General features: G+C 39.9%; 1 protein-coding gene across 6 annotated transcripts in view; it reads left to right on the forward strand.

Moving 5' to 3' along the window:
• Positions 1-19,598, forward strand: part of PTPN13 (protein tyrosine phosphatase non-receptor type 13) — a 388,996-nt gene that overhangs the window by 274,212 nt on the left and 95,186 nt on the right. For 5 of the 6 annotated variants that reach the window (XM_073637137.1, XM_073637140.1, XM_073637138.1 and 2 more), the window contains 7 exons: positions 692-1,097; positions 1,987-2,084; positions 3,355-3,411; positions 14,701-14,787; positions 15,527-15,634; positions 17,777-17,908; positions 19,124-19,566. In XM_073637137.1, the coding sequence (XP_073493238.1) occupies positions 692-1,097; positions 1,987-2,084; positions 3,355-3,411; positions 14,701-14,787; positions 15,527-15,634; positions 17,777-17,908; positions 19,124-19,566 (1,331 nt within the window). The remainder of the gene's footprint in view (positions 1-691; positions 1,098-1,986; positions 2,085-3,354; positions 3,412-14,700; positions 14,788-15,526; positions 15,635-17,776; positions 17,909-19,123; positions 19,567-19,598) is intronic. The other variant, XM_073637139.1, reaches the window with a different exon arrangement.

The following is a 19,598-nucleotide window of genomic DNA, read 5'->3' on the forward strand; positions in this document are numbered from 1 at the left end:
GGACAGCTGTGTGTCCGCTCACACAGAGATTTTAATCAGCTTTACTATAATCTTGTAAAGTAAATCGGTCTACCTAGGCTGTAATATATTCCTCTGCCTATTTTCCACTGCATAACTAGGCCTGCTTTGTATATAAGAGTCTTGGTGAGGTGTAATGGCAGCCATATTAGTTGTCACACACAATCAGTTATGTGTATAAAAATGAATAAATATAATTTTTTACAGCTTGACTTAAAGTTGTTGTCTCACAAAGTTATCTCTCTTTTTTTTTTTAATAACTAGCCCTGCCGTCAGCTGAGCAATGCAGGCTGTAAGCCTGAGTGATCAGCTATTACCCAAAGGAAGCTCCATCTGGCCATACGTGTCCTTTTGAGCTGCCAATGGAATAAAAATTTAGCATTGTTTTCCATTCGTGAAAAAAAAAGGCCGACTAATGCATGGATGGGTCAATCTTTCAGAACAAACATAATAGCTCACTGTTTTGGCTTACAGTGGGAGGTCCCAGTCAGTGGTCCCCCTCTCTGTGTTCTATATGTCGTTATAAAGCATGTGTCCAAGCTCTCTTCTCGTGAGATAGACCCAACAGAGAGAACAATTAGAAATGTGTATTTATTAGTTATAAGTTCTTTATTTTAGGAGAACATTATAGATGTTGGTTTACAATGTGACTCTTAATCTATTTTTTTTTTAGAGAGAACTTCCCTGTGGAGTTTGAACATTCAGGCCGAATCACTCCGTGGGCTTGGCATTGCAAGGGCCATCAGCACAACTAGCCTGGCAAGCAGTACCTTGAATAGGATGGCCATACGACCCGTGTCTATCCAGCCAGACCTTCTGAAGAGACTGTCTTGCTCTGATTTATCAGCTCTTCAAACACATATTGGAAATGGAGCAAAGGACAGACAAAATAAGAACCCCTGGGAAGACCGGCCTCGGGTTATCAGCAAATCTTATCATGACCTCAGTCAGGTTTCGCAGTCTCCACAAAAACGGATGCTTAGTACTAGGATGGACAGTCCACCTAACACACTAGAAGAGCTGATGAGCCGGGCATCTTTTCATTACATGGGAAAGTCTGATACAGAGTCAGTGACTGGGTATGGAAAACTTAACGAGTATGTTAAATGTATTTCTTTTGTAGAGTTAGAAACCTAACTGACTGGAGGAAAATCAGCGGAAGAAAAACATGCTCACAGTGTTATCAGTCTGCATGTTCCTACAAAACTTGTAGGAAGACTCAAGTTTATTACCTCCTCATGTCATACATTTTTAGCTGATAGAGTTGGGGGTACAGGGTTTCAACAAGGTTAGAGCTACATGTATCGCATGAGACGATGTCTGATTGCGACATCACAACAAATGATTGTCAACGTTGTCACATTGCAACCTACTTTGCAATGTGACAACTGCTTTGAATAGTCTAAAAAAGTTTGCCCAAGAGGGAGTTGCGCAAAAACTTTGCTACTTTTGGCATTTTTACACCAGTATGAATCAGCTCCACCGTAATGGGCTGAGCTGGGGAGAAGCCAAAGTGGGGCAGGTGTATGGCCACAACCCCGTTATGTACAGCACACATACTACTACAGTCCACGACTAGAGTAGCATCTCTGGCGTGGTGCTTAGAGTCGCATACCATTCAGAAGAGGTGCTGAATTCATTAAGTTGCGTGATGTGCCTCTTAATGATTTCGGTGCCTTTTACTCTGGCAAGACGAGAGTGCACTACTCCAGTCTTGACATATCGGCCCCAGTGGGTTTGGCATCCCTGCCCGTCAGGTCTATCCAACTATAGTTGTAGAGTTAACATTTGTGCATATTCGTAAACTAGAAACTCTGTGTTTTTTCATTTCTTTATTAAAGTACATGTAATTAGTTTGATGCAAAAAAAAGACAAATGTATTCTCGGCGTGATACTTTTAATAAAGGTATCATTATTTTATTTGTAGTATTGTAATAAAGTTATATTTTACCCCTTTGTTTTATTTAGGTCAAAATCTTTCTCTGGATTTAATAGGAGCCTTGATTTGCGGAAACCTGAATCCGATTCATCATCTGTGGATGATAGTGGTCATGCCTATGTTGTAGGTCAGTATATGGTCCTATTTGAAAGAGGCTAATAGGTTGTAATTAGAGTACATTCATTTGTTTACATTTCATTTTTTGACAAAGTATTTTGTTCTGGTTGTGCTACACTCAGTCCATATCAATATGAATAATGAATTGAGAGCTTGATTTTCTCATGCCTGGAGCCCTGAAAACAGGAGTGGAGGATAAATCTGTTTGAGAATTAAGACTTAAATTTTCACTAGTTTTAATATTCAAGATGTTTATTCCAAATAACTCTGTTACTATCTTCGTAATGCCTTATGCATTAGGGTTTGGAAAAAGTATACCTGTTTTATACAATGACGCATTGATAACTATTCAAACTATCAAAAGTACTGCGGGTTCATTTTATATGAAGCTGGACGGAAACATTTACCAGTGAATTTTTTTTTCATTTTCTGTTCTTATTTTAAAAATTCTATACAACTTTTTTTATGTTATGTCTGTCGAAAGGAAAGCTTGGTGGCATCCAATATTGCTTGGAATGAAGAGTTTGTTTTATATGACCAAATTGTTTTTTGAGCTTCTACACATTCCACCTTTTACTTAAAGCGATTATGTCATCAGAAAATGGCCTTTGGTTTAAATTAGGTTTTTATGTTAAATATATATTTTTTAAAAATTTGCAATTTTTGTTATATCATATCACTATCTGTATTTGAAAAAGAAAATTAGAAATCTTGCAGTTTCCACACTGGTCGCTGAGGGTATTTCTATAAATCCACATGTACTTTAGCAGCTATAGACTGACTTTGATCCTATCTTTTATATTGAAGCATCTAATGAGCGTGTGCAAATTTCATTGTAAGGGCATGTGGTGCAGGGGGAGATGTGAATTCTGTTGTTACCATTTATTCTAATCCTGCCTGTGATGATAATGCGTCTTCTGAAAACTTTTCCTGAAAGAAAAAGAAGTATGAATGTATAATAGCCCCGGTGTTCAGTGTGAAAATGATAGGATTTACATTATTTTTTTAATACAGATGGTGATGTCTAAAAACCATTGCCAGATATTAAAAAAAAACACTACAAAAGCAATTCTCTTTAACTTTTCAGTAGATAGGGACCATAGTTAGTTTTTCATTACTCTTATGATTGTTTGTTCATTCATTCGATTGTTGATTCATTCATTCATAATGGTATAACCGACAGATTTACTGCTTACTGTCGCCAGTTTGATGACTTTTGTACTTATAATGTTATAGCACCCTTTTCCATATAGTGACAGGATATGTATTCTCTGTTATAGGTGTCAGTATGCAGAGTCTCGGTAATCCTTCCTCGCCAAATCTTTATAAAGGAAATGGTATGTGATTCATACATCTTTTGGATGTTTTCTTGGGTGGTGGAGCGTATATCACTTGAGGGGATCAGGAATGTGTCCGGTTTAGGTTACGTTTTTGAGAGGCTTACAACATATTACTCTACAGATTTGCTATAGGCTCGGACTCATTCTTCCACCTGGTACTTGGCTGCACCCTCTAGGTGATCTAGTATTCGAAACCTCTTACACAATAATCAGACTGCTGGTGACTTTTGATGCAGACAAGAACAATAGGCGTGAGAACAAGCTGAAACTTGACACAGACTTCGTAACATCTTCCCAAGAACTAAAACATTCCTGCATGTAATATGGATTATGTAAAACAGATTGAATGGGAAATAAATCAGCTGCAGGTAATAGCCAGAAACAGATAATATTACAACATAATCTTAGTCCATTAGGACATATTAAATTTTAGTTGGGAAAACTTTCAAAAAGAATTATACAGCCATTTTGACATGGATTTCCAAAGTAAGTACACCGACATCTTAGAGATCTAGCAATGTATGCAGTGTGCGGAGTTAAATTTGGAGACAGTAGTATATGCGGTCCCTATGAGCCATGTGCAGTCCCCAGCTGCTGATTCAGCAGCCATTCCTCATTTTCTTATGTGTGCAGTACTCCTTCTTTGATACACACTATGCATATACACTGCTATGTCGCAGAGAGAATGAGGCTTCTTAGCCCCCATTTCCAAGATGTGACAGTTTATGTTCTCCATATGACTATAATTATTTAACCCATCAAAGTTCAATAAAATGGTCTATCACATATTAGAATAGAATTCAGCCTTAGACGATCTTTGGAGCTGGATCGGCATCATCCAGAATTCCCCCTTTTGTCACACTTTCATTGTCCATAAATTTCATACAATGATGTTGTTATCAGTAGTGCTGAGAACAGTAGTTTTACTATTGCCAACAATACTGTCATGAGTATCCCTTAAAGTGAACCTGACAGCTGATAAATGCATGTATCAGACACTGGCTTTATGGTCTCAGCCAAGTATGTTTGACTCTCAAGTGCTGCTTCAAAACATACTTTGAACGACGTCGGGCATTGAGCCGCACGTGAGACTAGTCAGACAGGCAGGTCCTCGGTGGCTCCCCCCACCTTCTGGCCAGGATCCCTCCTGTACACACTTGCAGGGAGAGACCTATCACTCAAGGGCAGCGGGCGAGGAGAAGTTGTCAAGGAACCATCTGTCTGACTAGTCTTCCATGTGACTTGGTCCTAAATGTCCTTTAAAACTATGTTCTTCTCTGAAATGCCGCAATGTCTGATACTTGCTCCCCCTGGATTGGGCAGCATGTATCAGCTGTCAGGTTCTCTTTGAAGAATGACTGACATGAAGCAGCACTGCCGGGTTATTATCTTCCAGTTGGGGTTTTTATAATACTGACAAAACTAAATGAGTTACAAAAAACAAAATCAAATACATAGCGCACCAGCTTTGGATTTCACCTGTTGGCTTCTTCCTGGGGTAAGTTCATTAGATCATGTCCTCTGTGTAGTGAACAGAATATAGAAAAAAATTAAACTCTCACAAGTTTCTTTCTGTATCTCTAACCTAATATAATGAAGGACAGCAGTACATGTGCAGCAAGCATCTTGCTGTAAGCATATGGACACTGATTGTGTTGTGTGGGCCTCTGATTGATCAAGGTCTGTATTTGATACTCTCATATTGTAGTAAAGTGAATAAACATAGGTCTGGAAAAGTGCAGAAGATGAGCTGACGGAAAACCATCTGCATATACAGATGTATGCGACTAAAATTTTTGACTATTCAACACCTTCTTGCCAAAATCGTATGCCTTTGAAGGTTTTTTTTTATGAACAATATGGGTAAGAATGATGGACAGATGCATTTTAAAGACTAACAAGGAGGTAAATTTTCTTCTTAAAGAGGTTGTCATATAAACAAAGTTTATTTTAATCAATAGATCTTAGAATAAAAATAAGTTCCATAATTGGATGTGTTAAAAAAATGTTCCTTTTCTGAGACAATCCTATAAATGTGCCCCTGCTGTGTACTGTGTAATGGCTATGTCTGACCATACAGACACAGCCATTATACAGTAGGGACACATTTATAAGATATCTCAGTTCAGGAACATTTTATTCATCACATCCAATTGTGGAACTTTATTTTTATTCTAAGATCTAGTGTTTAAAATGCACTTTGTGGGAAAACCCTATTAAAGGGAGCAAAGTAGGTGCAAGGAGACTTATAGATCATGCAATACACCCTGTGTAATAAATTCTGAAAAATAATCTCTTCCTAACGGAAGAGAACAGGGTCTCTGGTGCCACCTAAAGGAGGTAGCAATCCTAGAAGTCAATTTAAAGTGTCTTACTACATGACCCAAACCAGAATTTCCCGTTTCTGGGTTATTGCCCCTTATCACTGCAAAGAAGGAGACTTATTGGCCTGGTAGAGAGACCTTTGAAGACAAAGTAGAAAATCAAAAATGCTTGATACATGTTTAAGAAAAAAAAAACGTGCATCAATTTTATACTAAAAGTATTGGCTGAAATTCTTCAATTTTTTTGGACAATCTGTGTTTTTTGGACAGTTGGCAACCCCCATCACGCACCTGTTTGGCTGTGAGTGTACTGTACAGAAAAGCAGTTATATTTTTCATTTATTTGGAGCCAATATGTTCTGCACATGTCTTGAGCTCGCCCTATACGTAATTTATGCTAATTATAGGCATTGCTGACTTATCTCTTTTTTTCTAAACAAACTTCAATGTGCGAAATTCTGGAACTGCAGAGATCAGCAGTTCCTGTCAACTGTAGGAATATTTATTTTCCTCATATGGTAAATGTATAAGACCGAGCAGTATATAATATGTGTATATATACAGTCATATGAAAAAGTTTGGGCACCCCTATTAATCTTAAGCTTAATGTTTTATAAAAATTGGTGTTTTTGCAACAGCTATTTCAGTTTGATATATGTAATAACTGTTGGACACAGTAATGTTTCTGCCTTGAAATGAGGTTTATTGTACTAACAGAAAATGTGCAATCTGCATTCAAACAAAATTTGACAGGTGCATAAGTATGGACACCTCACCAGAAAAGTGACATTAATATTTAGTAGATCCTCCTTTTGCAAAAATAACAGCCTCTAGTCACTTCCTGTACCTTTTAATGAGTTCCTGGATCCTGGATGAAGGTATTTTTGACCATTCCTCTTTACAAAACAATTCCAGTTCAGTTAAGTTTGATGGTCGCCGAGCATGGACAGCCCTCTTCAAATGATCCCACAGATGTTCAATGATATTCAGGTCTGGGGACTGGGATGGCCATTCCAGAACATTGTAATTGTTCCTCTGCATGAATGCCTGAGTAGATTTGGAGCGGTGTTTTGGATCATTGTCTTGCTGAAAGATCCATCCCCTGCGTAACTTCAACTTTGTCACTGATTCTTGAACATTATTGTCAAGAATCTGCTGATACTGAGTGGAATCCATGCGTCCCTCAACTTTAACAAGATTCCCGGTGCCGGCATTGGCCACACAGCCCCAAAGCATGATGGAACCTCCACCAAATTTTACTGTGGGTAGCAAGTGTTTTTCTTGGAATGCTGTGTTTCTTTGCCACCATGCATAACGCCTTTTTGTATGACCAAACAACTCAATCTTGGTTTCATCAGTCCATAGGACCTTCTTCCAAAAAGAAATTGGCTTCTCCAAATGTGCTTTTGCATACCTCAGCCGACTTTGTGGCGTGCTTGCAGAAACGGCTTCTTTCGCATCACTCTCCCATACAGCTTCTCCTTGTGCAAAGTGCGTTGTATAGTTGACCGATGCACAGTGACACCATCTGCAGCAAGTTGATGCTGCAGCTCTCTGGAGGTGGTCTGAGGATTGTCCTTGACTGATCTCACCATTCTTCTTCTCTGCCTTTCTGAAGTTTTTCTTGGCCTGCCACTTCTGGCCTTAACAAGAACTGTCCCTGTGTTCCATTTCCTTACTATGTTCCTCACAGTGGAAACTGACAGGTTAAATCTCTGAGACAGCTTTTTGTATCCTTCCCCTGAACAACTATGTTGAATAATCTTTGTTTTCAGATCATTTGACAGTTGTTTTGAGGAGCCCATGATGGCACTCTTCAGTGGAGATTCAAACAGGAGAACAACTTGTAAGTGGCCACTTTAAGTAGCTTTTCTCATGATTGCATACACCTGGCTATGAAGTTCAAAGCTCAATGAGGTTACAAAACCAAAAAAAGTGCTTTAGTAAGTCAGTAAAAAGTAGGTAGGAGTATTTAAAACAAGAAAATGATAAGGGTGCCCATACTTATGCACCTGTCAGATTTTGTTTGAATGCAGATTGCACATTTTCTGTTAGTACAATAAACCTCATTTCAAGGCAGAAACATTACTGTGTCCAACAGTTATTACATATATCAAACTGAAATAGCTGTTGCAAAAACACCAATTTTTAGAAAACATTAAGCTTAAGAATAATAGGGGTGCCCAAACTTTTTCATATGACTGTATATATATGTGTGTGTATATATATATTCTTCTGTATGTACTAACAACCTGTTAGGTAGTTTATACTATAGGTTTTCATGTCCAGTAAAGGGATGTTTGCCATTTGACCGGTTGTAGGGGAATCATCACTTGTCATAATATTTCACTGTAAAGCTATACGAAGCAGAGAAAGCTCTGGAGGTCATTCTTGGATTCTCTCTGGGATTGAAAATGTTCGCGGTGCGGTTGTTAACATTCTTGTGGGTTTGTTTTGCCGACTAGTTCCTCTACAACACCTTTCAATCACTGATGTAACACAGATCTGATCCTAATGACTTCCATCTTTAGCTTAGAAATCCATGGCTCAACAGCAAAAAAATATCCAGCCTATGGGATGTTATTCTTCAATGTCCACATTCCTGCATTGATTCCAGTCATTGCTCAGTTTACCCTGCAGTGCATTAAAGGAACAGTCGCTCAAATCATACATACAGTGCCTACAAGTAGTATTCAACCCCCTGCAGATTTAGCTGGTTGACACATGCGGAATTAACTTGGCATTGTGACATTTGTACTGTAGATCAGCCTGGAAGTGGGAAATACAAAAACAAAATTTGCTGCAGTGCTTTTTTTGTTTGTTTTTTTTTAAAACGTTAAAAGTTAATTCAGAGTGTCATTTATTATTCAACCCCTCAAACCACAAAAATTCTGTTTGGTCCCCCTAAAGTATTAAGAAGTAGTTCAGGCACCAAGAATAATGAGCTTCACATGTGTGGATTAAAGATCTCTTTTGCCAGCCTTTTCTGACTATTTAAGACCCTCCCCAAACTTGTGAACAGCACTCAGACATGGTCAACATGGGAAAGACAAAGGAGCATTCCAAGGCCATCAGAGACAAGATCGTGGAGGGTCACAAGGCTGGCAAGGGGTACAAAACCCTTTACAAGGAGTTGGGCCTACCTGTCTCCACTGTTGGGAGCATCATCCATAAGTGGAAGGCTTATGGAACTACTGTTAGCCTTCCACGGCCAGGACAGCCTTTGAAAGTGTCCTCCCGTGCCGAGGCCAGGCTTGTCCGAAGAGTCAAGGCTAACCCAAGGACAACAAGGAAGGAGCTCCGGGAAGATCTCATGGCAGTGGGGACATTGGTTTCAGTCAATACCATAAGTAACGTACTCCACCGCAATGGTCTCCGTTCCAGACGAGCCCGTAAGGTACCTTTACTTTCAAAGCGTCATGTCAAGGCTCGTCTACAGTTTGCTCATGATCACTTGGAGGACTCTGAGACAGACTGGTTCAAGGTTCTATGGTCTGATGAGACCAAGATCGAGATCTTTGGTGCCAACCACACACGTGACGTTTGGAGACTGGATGGCACTGCATACGACCCCAAGAATACCATCCCTACAGTCAAGCATGGTGGTGGGAGCATCATGCTGTGGGGCTGTTTCTCTGCCAAGGGGCCTGGCCATCTGGTCCGCATCCATGGGAAGATGGATAGCACAGCCTACCTGGAGATTTTGGCCAAGAACCTCCGCTCCTCCATCAAGGATCTTAAGATGGATCGTAATTTCATCTTCCAACAAGACAACGACCCAAAGCACACAGCCAAGAAAACCAAGGCCTGGTTCAATAGGGAAAAAGTCAAGGTGTTGGAGTGGCCTAGTCAGTCTCCTGACCTTAACCCAATTGAAAACTTGTGGAAGGAGCTCAAGAATAAAGTCCACATGAGACACCCAAAGAACCTAGATAACTTGGAGAAGATCTGCATGGAGGAGTGGGCCAAGATAACTCCACAGACCTGTGCCGGCCTGATCAGGTCTTATAAAAGACGATTATTAGCTGTAATTGCAAACAAGGGTTATTCCACAAAATATTAAACATAGGGGTTGAATAATAATTGACCCACACTTTTATGTTTAAAATTTAATAAAATTCAACTGAGCAACATAACTTTTTGGTTTGTAAGATTTATGCTTCTGTTCATAAAACCTACTCTCGTTTGCAGTTTGAAGGCTCTAACTTATTTGCATCTTATCAAACCAGCTAAATCTGCAGGGGGTTGAATACTACTTGTAGGCACTGTATATACAGTACATATAGGATTCAGGATGGTGTTGTAAAATGTAGCAGTATATATGACTATGCAAGATTTCTACCGGGACCTGTGTAGGAAGAAGAGGTACAACTAAAAAAATCCAAACAAGTATCAATGGATCATACCGTTGAAATTTGTGACTTTCAGAAATCATAATGCTTTACTTTAGAAAAAGGGAAAGCAGAAACTGGGAAATAATAGGGAAGAATTCCTATAGTTGAGGGAGGACATTTATGGGTGGGGAATTAGATGAAGTCCAGGAAACGACAGATTTGTTTTCAGTCACCTTGCCAGAATCGCTGGACCTAGCACGGTTACTACTGGATTAAAAAATGGATATCACATGGTCAGCGCTAATGTGTGCAAAGTGTGTTGTGGCTAGTCCTCCTAAAGAAAAGGCTACCCAACTTCTATTACGATATTAAGGAGTCCGGTAATCTCCTCCAGTTTAACTTTATCAAACTTTTTTTGGTTTACATTGTGGCCTAGTGATGGAGAAGTGATGGAGAACTCTTTTAGGTTCAGAGAACTTGATAATTGGAAACACTTAGACAACAACTTAAGTTGAGATTCGCCTTTTAAAGGAGAACATTACATGAATAACCATTAATCACTATTGTTGAGAAAAGCATGCATTTGACGTGAGGATAATAGACATTGTATTGGGTCTGTCAATGGTGCATTAACCAAAAACCGCCTGCTGGGGTTCTGTGAAAGGACTAGCAGCACAGTCTTTAATGCAAATTCAGTTGTCCATTGGTTCCAATGGAGCATATTATCAACGTGCCAGAATTTCTGACCTATAACCCTTCGTTTGGCTTAGTGGTGAATATGGTGTGTGAAAGGACTCCTGGACCATGTTGATGAATGCTGGCTGTTTTGTGTGTAATCTGCATACTATGTAATTATATATGCAATTTCACAGTACAGCTGGCTTTCACCTCCATGTGGTCTAGGATCCTTTCTAAGCACCATATTTGCACCTTTAATTTTGCTTGGGTGCCGCCCCGGCCACATCATTGCTAGCAGACATAGCCGGACAGTGCACTGCGCGCAGTCATGTTTGTTTAAGTGACGGCTCAAGCAGCCCCGTCGGCCCTGCACAGCTGCTGGGGGAGCGGCTCGGGTTCCCTGGTGTCCCGGCCTCGAGTGGGCCCCCCACATTTGTCCAGTGCCCCGGCACTTGCCCAGGTGCTGACACCAGCCCTGTTGAGAATTATCTGTGAAGGGAGATGTAATGACTGTAAACTGATATTGAGTAGGGGGGCATTAGTATTAACCCCTTCATGACATGTCGATTTTCCGTTTTTTTGTTTTCGTATTTTCCTCCCCTTCATCCAAGAGCCATAACGTTTTTTATATTCCTGTCAATATAGCCGTATCAGGGCTTGTTTTTTGCTGGACTAGTTGTACTTTTGAATGACACCATTCATTCTACCACATATTGTAATGGAAAACGGGTGCGCCTATGGGGACGTGGAGCAAAGCGCCCCCCCCCTCCCCCGCCAGCGTGTGTTTTTAATGCTGCTGTCAGAGATTGACAGTGGGATTTAACAGGCTGTTAAAGACACATGATGGCTGATTAAATCAGCCATTATTTGCTGGGAAAGATGCAGGCTCTGTGTACAAGCCCACATCAAAGGCAGGGACGCGACATATGAAATACATGTACGTCATATGTCGTGAAGGGGTGAAAGGACCCGCTCTGCAGCCATGTTTGTTTTTTAACAACAAATGAACTGTGCATTGCTCATCACTCCCCCACCCTTGGGTCCAGTGCTGAGTATCCATCGCTCCTCCCTGTGTCTGTTATTGTCTAAAGTGCTGATGTCACATCAAGAGTGCTGCAGTCAATAACGGAGCTCAGCGGCTCCGCCTAAGATGGCAAGAGATGCTCAAAACCGCACATCTCCATGATTGGCTGCAGCGCTGTCGATTTGATAAATAGCAGTCAGTGAGAGCTGTGGTAGAAACTCAAGAGTTGGACCCGAGCAGGGTGAGTAAAGAACACTTTGTTTACTTAAAAAGAACTGCACCTGGAAGAAAAGGACTTTCTGAAACCAGAAAACCTGTTTAAAGACTCTCTCTGTTCCATAAATGACCAAGCAACGGTCTTAACAAGATGTGGAAAGTTACTAATTTCTTACTGATTGTAAACAATACTTGATAACAGTGTAGTTAGTATTTTTTATTATTCTGAGTTCAGATAATTAGTCTCACCGGGACATTCTCTCATGTTTGTGGAACAAAAATAAACAGCTTGAGGGCTCCTCAGTAGTGAAGAACGTCTTTATATAGGAGCTCTTGTGAAATGTCAGTAACAAGCGTGAAACTGTCACTGGAAACACAGTTTGAGGCCATGGTGCAAAGCCAAGTATAGTAGTTCTTCTTTTATGTAGGTATTTTCTCACAGAGTTTATTCTTAATATTACCACATAATATGTGAGTCTATAGAAAGCTAGGTTAAAGAAACAAAAATGGTGTACAATATTGTTATGATGCCTAAAAAGCTACAAATCAGATAACTTAAAGAAGACCTGTCAGCAGGTAAGAAGTGGGCAGTTTTGCTTTTACTTTATTCTCGCTGCTTCCGTAAGTATTCCATTTTTTTTAAATCTCCCTTACAGTTCTAGAGATATGGATCTTTTTATTTAGTGCTAATTTTTATGTCTTTAACAAGAGGGCGTGGCTCATGGGATACTTGGGGGTGTGTCCAGTGACATAACTATAGTCTGATGGGCCTCGGTGCAAGATTTGGACTGGGGTTCCCCGCCACCCCCCCATCCTGAATAAATTTTATTATACTCACCAGGGGCGTACATAAGAGTATAAACACACTCCCCATAGTCCTCCATATAATATACTGCACAGCTCAGTCATCCATAAAGGGTAATGCACCCCCATAGACAACAATAGTAGTATAATGCAGCCCATAGACATCCACAGTAGTATAATGCACCCCATAGACATCCATAATAGTATAATGCACCCCCATAGACATCCATAGTAGTATAATGCACCCCCATAGACATCCATAGTAGTATAATGCACCCATAGTCATACATAGTATTATATGCACCCCATAAACATCCATAGTAGTATAATGCACCCCATAAACATCCATACTAGTATAATGCACCCCCCATAGTCATCCATAGTAGTATAATGCACCCCATTCATAGTAGTATAATACACCCCTTCCATAATAGTATAATGTAGGGTTCCCCAACTCCAGTCCTCAAGGCCCACCAACAGGTCATGTTTTCAGGATTTTCTTAGTATTTCCCAGGTGATAATTTCATCACCTGCACAGGCAATAATTCCATCACCTGTGCAATACTAAGGAAATCCTGAGAACATGATCTATTTGTGGGCCTTGAGGACTGGGGTTGGGGAACACTGGTATAATTCACCCCGTAGACATCCATAGTAGTATAGTGCACCTCATCCATAGTAGTATAATAAACCCCATCCATAGTAGTATAATGCACCCCATCCATAGTAGTCTAATGCACCCCATCCATAGAAGTATAATGCACCCCATCCATAGTAGGATAATGCACCCCATAAACATCCATACTAGTATGGCCAATGATTTAAAAAAATTAATTCTCACTGCTCCTTCACTCCCGCGCTGTGCGCATCCTCTTGTGAAGCCATCAGGACTCAGCTTGCGATGGGAGTGTGTGACGTCACCGTCATGCTCCCCGTCAAATGCTCATCAACGTCAGCTGCTGGTCTCTGATCAGCAATACACTTCAGCTGTATGTACGCCCTCGGACACACATTCAGCTGAAGCTTTTGCTGGCGCTGGCGGGTCCCGGTCGCAGCAGCCGTTATGCCCCTGGGTGTGTCTTTAGGCTGCTCTGCATTATTACCCGTAAGCACCGCCCCCTTGTAAAGACGTACAAATGAGCACCAAATAAAAAGGTCCATATCTCTGGAACCCTTTGGTGGATTTAAAAAAAAAAAAAAAAAAACACAAAATAGAATACGGGAGTAAAATATGAGAAAAACTGTACATTTTTGACCTAGTGAGGTGTTTTCCTTAAGGAGTAGCCATCTTTTTAATGTTTATTTAATAAATCAATAGTACATGTGAAAATAAGCAACTTTGTAATATATGTTATCAGAGAAATCTGCTTCTTTCTCTGACAGAATTGATCAGACATTATTAAAATTCTCAATTCTGAGGTAAAATCTGTATTCAGATTTTGTTACTGAGATAGGAGATGGCGACTTCTACTGATTCTATGTAGTTTGGAGGCAGAGGAGGGGGAGGAGGAAGGAGCTCTGCCTGTAGATCCTCCCCCACCATCTACATAGTCTTATCAGTACCAACTGCCATCTTCTATCTCAGTAATGGGAAAGTCAGTCTTCACTGAATACAGATTTTAACTCAGAATTGAGAATTTTGAGAATGACTTATCAGTCCTTGCTGAGAACAGAGCAGATTTATCTGATGAGATATATTACACAGTTGCTTATTTTCATGAGTGATATTGACTTATGAAATAAAAAGTAAAACAACAATTACTCTTTAGGGTACAATTTGGTTTCTATGGACAACAAAGCACATTTATTTGTGCATGAGCCTCATTATGTTTAATAAATGTAAAAAAAAAGAGTCTAGATCTTTGTGAATTTTCATGAATATTTTCTGTATATGTTTCTTCATTAGAAGCCATGCCGAGTAAAATATCTGGATCTACTCCTGAAAGAGAGATTTCTTTGGTGAAGTTAAAGAAAGATCCCAAATATGATCTTGGTGAGTTACTACATTATCTTTTTAAAAAACCTAACTCATGTGTGCGGCATTTATATGAAAGAGTTATCTGTATAGTTAGATAATGATTACTAGAAAGGCCCCATGTCCGTTAACTGAGGTTAAAATGGTCACAACATTTCATAAAATATTACTTTACAGCATTAAACGGGAACTTATCGTCATGTAGTTGCTATCTACCTGCCTGTTTTGTCCTGCAGTGATGTGTTCTGGCTCCGACAGCGATTCTCCGGCTTCCTTTGACCTTAGGTCAACAGAGCAGCTCTTTCACTTATGGTCTGCTCTGTCGACAGGTCATCCTAGCCATGCTGACTGACAGCCGGCTCCCCACAGTTAGGCAACAGGAACCGTCTGCTAATAAGATTCGTGGCCTCTGTGTGAACAGTACTGCTAAAGTACATTCAAAGACTAGCACTGCCCAGTTGAGCTGGATTTTACTATAAGGCCACGGCCCCACTATCAGTATTCGGTCAGTATTTTTTCTCAGGAGTGGGAGCCAAAACCAAGTGGGGAACAATCAGAGAAAAGGTATAATAGAAACAAGTCACCAATTCTGCATTTATCACCCACTCCTGGTTTTGGCTTCCACTCCTGAGAAAAAATACTGACAGAATACTGACCAAATACTGATAGTGGGGCCGCGGCCTTAATGTGACAACAGTATAAAATGTTGTTATCTATTGGTCGTTCATTATGATTACAATATATACAATTTCTATAGGGTTCCAGATTATGGGTGGAGAGACCACAGGAAAACTAGATCTTGGAATATTTATAAGTTCGATAACGCCTGGGGGACCTGCTGACCTGGATGGACATTTGAAACCAGGTAATTATGATGCATTAATATGGATCATCTGATGGTACAGAAAAAAGTTCCCCCACCTGTATAAAGAAATGACACCATAATTTACTAAAAGTGTGCATTGAAAAAAAAGTTAATTTTCCTCACCATCATTGAGGTCCTGCAATATCTACTATTAAAGGGGTTTTCCCACGAACAAAAGTTGATTTTAATCAATAAATCTTGGAATAATAATAACTTCCACAATTGGATGTGATTAAATAAAATGTTCCTGTGCGGAGATAATCTTATACATGTGCCCCTGCTGTGTACTGTGTAATGGCTGTGTCTGACCGTGTACACGGTCTGATCATACCACATCTCCTGGGCAGGAGGGGTTGGGGGAGAGTATGCAGACATTACTGCAGGAGATTGCAGCTGATTCTTTTTGTGGGGTAAAACATTTCCCTGCCTGTTTTTTAAACAATGTTTTACTTCAAAGAAAGAATCAGCTGTGATCCCCTGCTGTAATATCTGTATACTCTTTTCCTTCCTCCCCTGCCCAGGAGATGTGGTATGATCAGACCATGTTCCTGTACGGTCAGACACAGCCATTACACAGTACACAGCAGGGGCACATTTATAAGATTATCTCAGCACAGGAACATTTTATTCAAACACATCCAATTGTGGTAATTCTTGTTATTCCAAGATCTATTGATTAGAATCAACTTTTGTTCGTGGGAAAACCCCTTTAACACCCATCCATCATAGGTGTAGTTAGTTTTTGTGACTTAGGGTACATTTGCAAATACCAGATTTGCTGCAAAATATTTTTGCAGCAAATTTGGAGGAAGAAATGGCAATGACATCTGCATGGGCAAATCCGCACCAAATCATGGGGATTTTGGCACAGATTTTCTTACAATTTTGTCATTGTGTAAAATCCAAAACTAGAAAAACTCTATCCACACCCCCACTGCCCCTTCTAGGGTAGTCAGGTCCACCACCAATCTGTGAACGCACAACCTCTAGAGATGACTTATCATCAAAGGTGACCACATAACGTTGCTTTGGGAGTGCTAGGGCAAGTAGAGGGATTTGTTTTGTTTTTTGTTTTTTTTCATTTTACAACTGAGCAGACTTACTTTTTACTTTGCACTTATGAAATTTATGGCAGATCTACAGGTAATCTGCAGCTAAATCCACAATAAATCTTTGACCAGTCTGCAAGATATACTGAAATGGTGCATATTTCAGAAATCCATACAGTATGTGAATTTCTGCACAAAAAAAAGCATAGATGAACTTCGATCAAATCTCATCCACTTTGTTGCTGCTGTATTTTGTGGATTATTGGTAAGTGAATGTGCCTTAATGAGTTTGGGTGGTAGGTGAGTTTTAAATGCCGAGGTTTGTTCATACTCCAAAAGTGTAAATTTAGCAAAACCTTAGTTATTTTCCAATTTGTGTTGTGAAATGCAGTTGATTTGGCTCTGACTATAAGCCTGGGGCTACACGGCGACTTTTGCCGTGCGACCGCCATTTTAGAGTTGATGTGATTTTGTGTAAATAAAACAGCTAAGTTGCAGACAAGTCGCATGTCATTTGTGACTTGTATTAAAGACTATGGCAAGTCTGTTGTGTGTGATTTGCAACCAGCAACTCACAGTCCAACACATTTGGAAACCTATGTCAATCTATGTCTCAGCATGTCGCAGTTCGCAACGCAACACCATAGCAAATCATTGCATCCAATGTTGCAATGTATCAATGCGTCTTCATTGTTGCGCCATATGTCGCCGCGTAAGCCTCGCCTAAGGTATATGCTCACAGTATTTGCAGCAGATTTTTCTGCACCAAAAACCAAAGTGTTGGCACAAAAACGCTGCGTAAAATGTGTTTTTTACGCGGTTTCACCCTCGTTTTTTAATGTGTTTTTACTTGTGTTTTCCCCATCCATTTGAATGAAAAATGTTGCAAAATGTTTAAAATAAATGACACGCTGTCGATTTTTAAAAAATCCTTTTATGGTTAAAATCTGCAAGCAAAAAATAAGCAGCATACAATTTCAGAAATTTCATTCACTTTGCTGATACTGTAAACTGCAGATTTTTTTTTTTACCCTAAAGGGTTCACAAATTTTTTTTAAACAACGTTCTAACAATTCAACTTTGTTCTATGCAGGAGATCGCCTTATATCAGTGAACAGTGTGAGTCTGGAGGGAGTGAGCAAGCAGGCGGCTCTAGACATCCTTCAAAATTCTTCTGAGGATGTCACACTCCTTGTATCTCAACCCAAAGAGAAACTTCCCAGAGGTAAAATGTTTTCTACTCTTTGCTTCATGTGCGTCCATGTTCGAAGTGGGAGATTTTTTTTTTTTTTTTATTAAAAAGTATCAGCGAAGCGGCACTCTATGTACTGGATCCTGTTTGTTTCATGATGCTGGTTTACTGTCCTTACTACTGCTGGGCTCATTTCTTCCATAGTGTAGCTCAATAACAATTATTTTAATGGGAATCTATCAGCAGGTTTTTGTTATGTGATTTGAAACTAGCGTAATATAGGTGCAGATACCCTGATTCCAGTGATGTGTCGCTTTCTGGACTGCTTGTTGCCGTTTCAATAAAATCACTCTTTCATCAGCAGGAGTTTATCACTAGAAGACTAGTTATCTCATGCCATGTAGTCCTCCTTCTTTGATTAACCCCGCCCCCACCACTGATTAGCAGCTTTCTGCCTATGCACAGTGTACACAATAAGCTGCTAATCAGAGATGTGGGTGGGGTTATACAAAGCTCATTATTTAGACAACTGGTAAATCTACAGCAAAGAAAACAGGGATTTTATCGAAACTGCAGCAAGCAGCCCAGTGCGTCATACATCACTGGAAGCACGGTCTCTGTCCTTACATCATGCTGCCCTCAGATTACATAGTAAAAACCTGGTGACAGATTCCTTTAATTTTCTGTATGCGAAGATTGTATCAGTAAGGCCAATGCCCCACTATCAGTATTTGGTCAGAGTTCGGTCAGTATTTTTTCTCAGGAGTGGGAGCCAAAACCAGGGGAGGAACAATCAGAGAAAAGGTATAATAGAAACAAGTCACCAATTCTGCATTTATCACCCACTCCTGGTTTTGGCTCCCACTCCTGAGATAAAATACTGACCGAATACTGATAGTGGGACCGTGGCCTAAGATGATTTGGTGGAGATTTCACGTGGTAATTATTGCCTGCTAATACCACATTAGAACAGTAAAATGCTATTTCTAGTACAGTAAATGAACACATTTATTTCTGCTGTACAAGCGTCACACTATATATTGCATAATTCTTTATGGTGTGTGGTAGTATGATGTGTTCTATAGAATTTTCTGTTTGGTACATATTAGTTATTGTTGACTGATTATTTATTGATAGATTCTTTATAAAATTCTATTACTTTCTTTTTTTTCAAGTAATGTTTATAAAAAATGTATGCATCTCTTTTCATATGTGCTCTAAAAATACATAGTGCCTGTTATTTTATAGAACATCAATACAATGGGTCAAAAAGTCAATCTGGCATATCTTTCCCTTGTAAAGATAATGAAGCAGAATCTTCCTTTGATGAACACAAAAGGATCTCTGGTAACGCAAGACTTATGTCCGGAAGCTCATCTGGGATTTCTGCGGGAAAACGAGAGGGAAGCTTAAGCTCGCAGGATTCACGGACAGAGAGTGCAAGTCTTTCTAATAGTCACATCAGTGGTCTCATCAGGAACCTGTCAAAGGATCAGGCAACACCTCTGTCAACCTCTGCCAAGAACTCTCCATCAGTCACCACTAACTCTAGTAACAAGAAGTCAGATAATCCTAAAGGAAAAGGGAAAAGTCCAGGTCTCACTGATTCTACGGACTTTTCAGATAGAGGCGACTCTGACATGGATGAGGCTACCTATTCTAACAGTCAGGAGCTGCATACAGTAAAGAAGGTTGTTTATTTGCTTTATTTATTTATTGTTTG

The sequence above is a fragment of the Phyllobates terribilis genome, unplaced genomic scaffold (genome assembly GCF_046119375.1).
Source record: "Phyllobates terribilis strain yellow unplaced genomic scaffold, ASM4611937v1 Scaffold_1__5_contigs__length_1240528914, whole genome shotgun sequence".
Lineage (NCBI taxonomy): Eukaryota > Metazoa > Chordata > Amphibia > Anura > Dendrobatidae > Phyllobates > Phyllobates terribilis.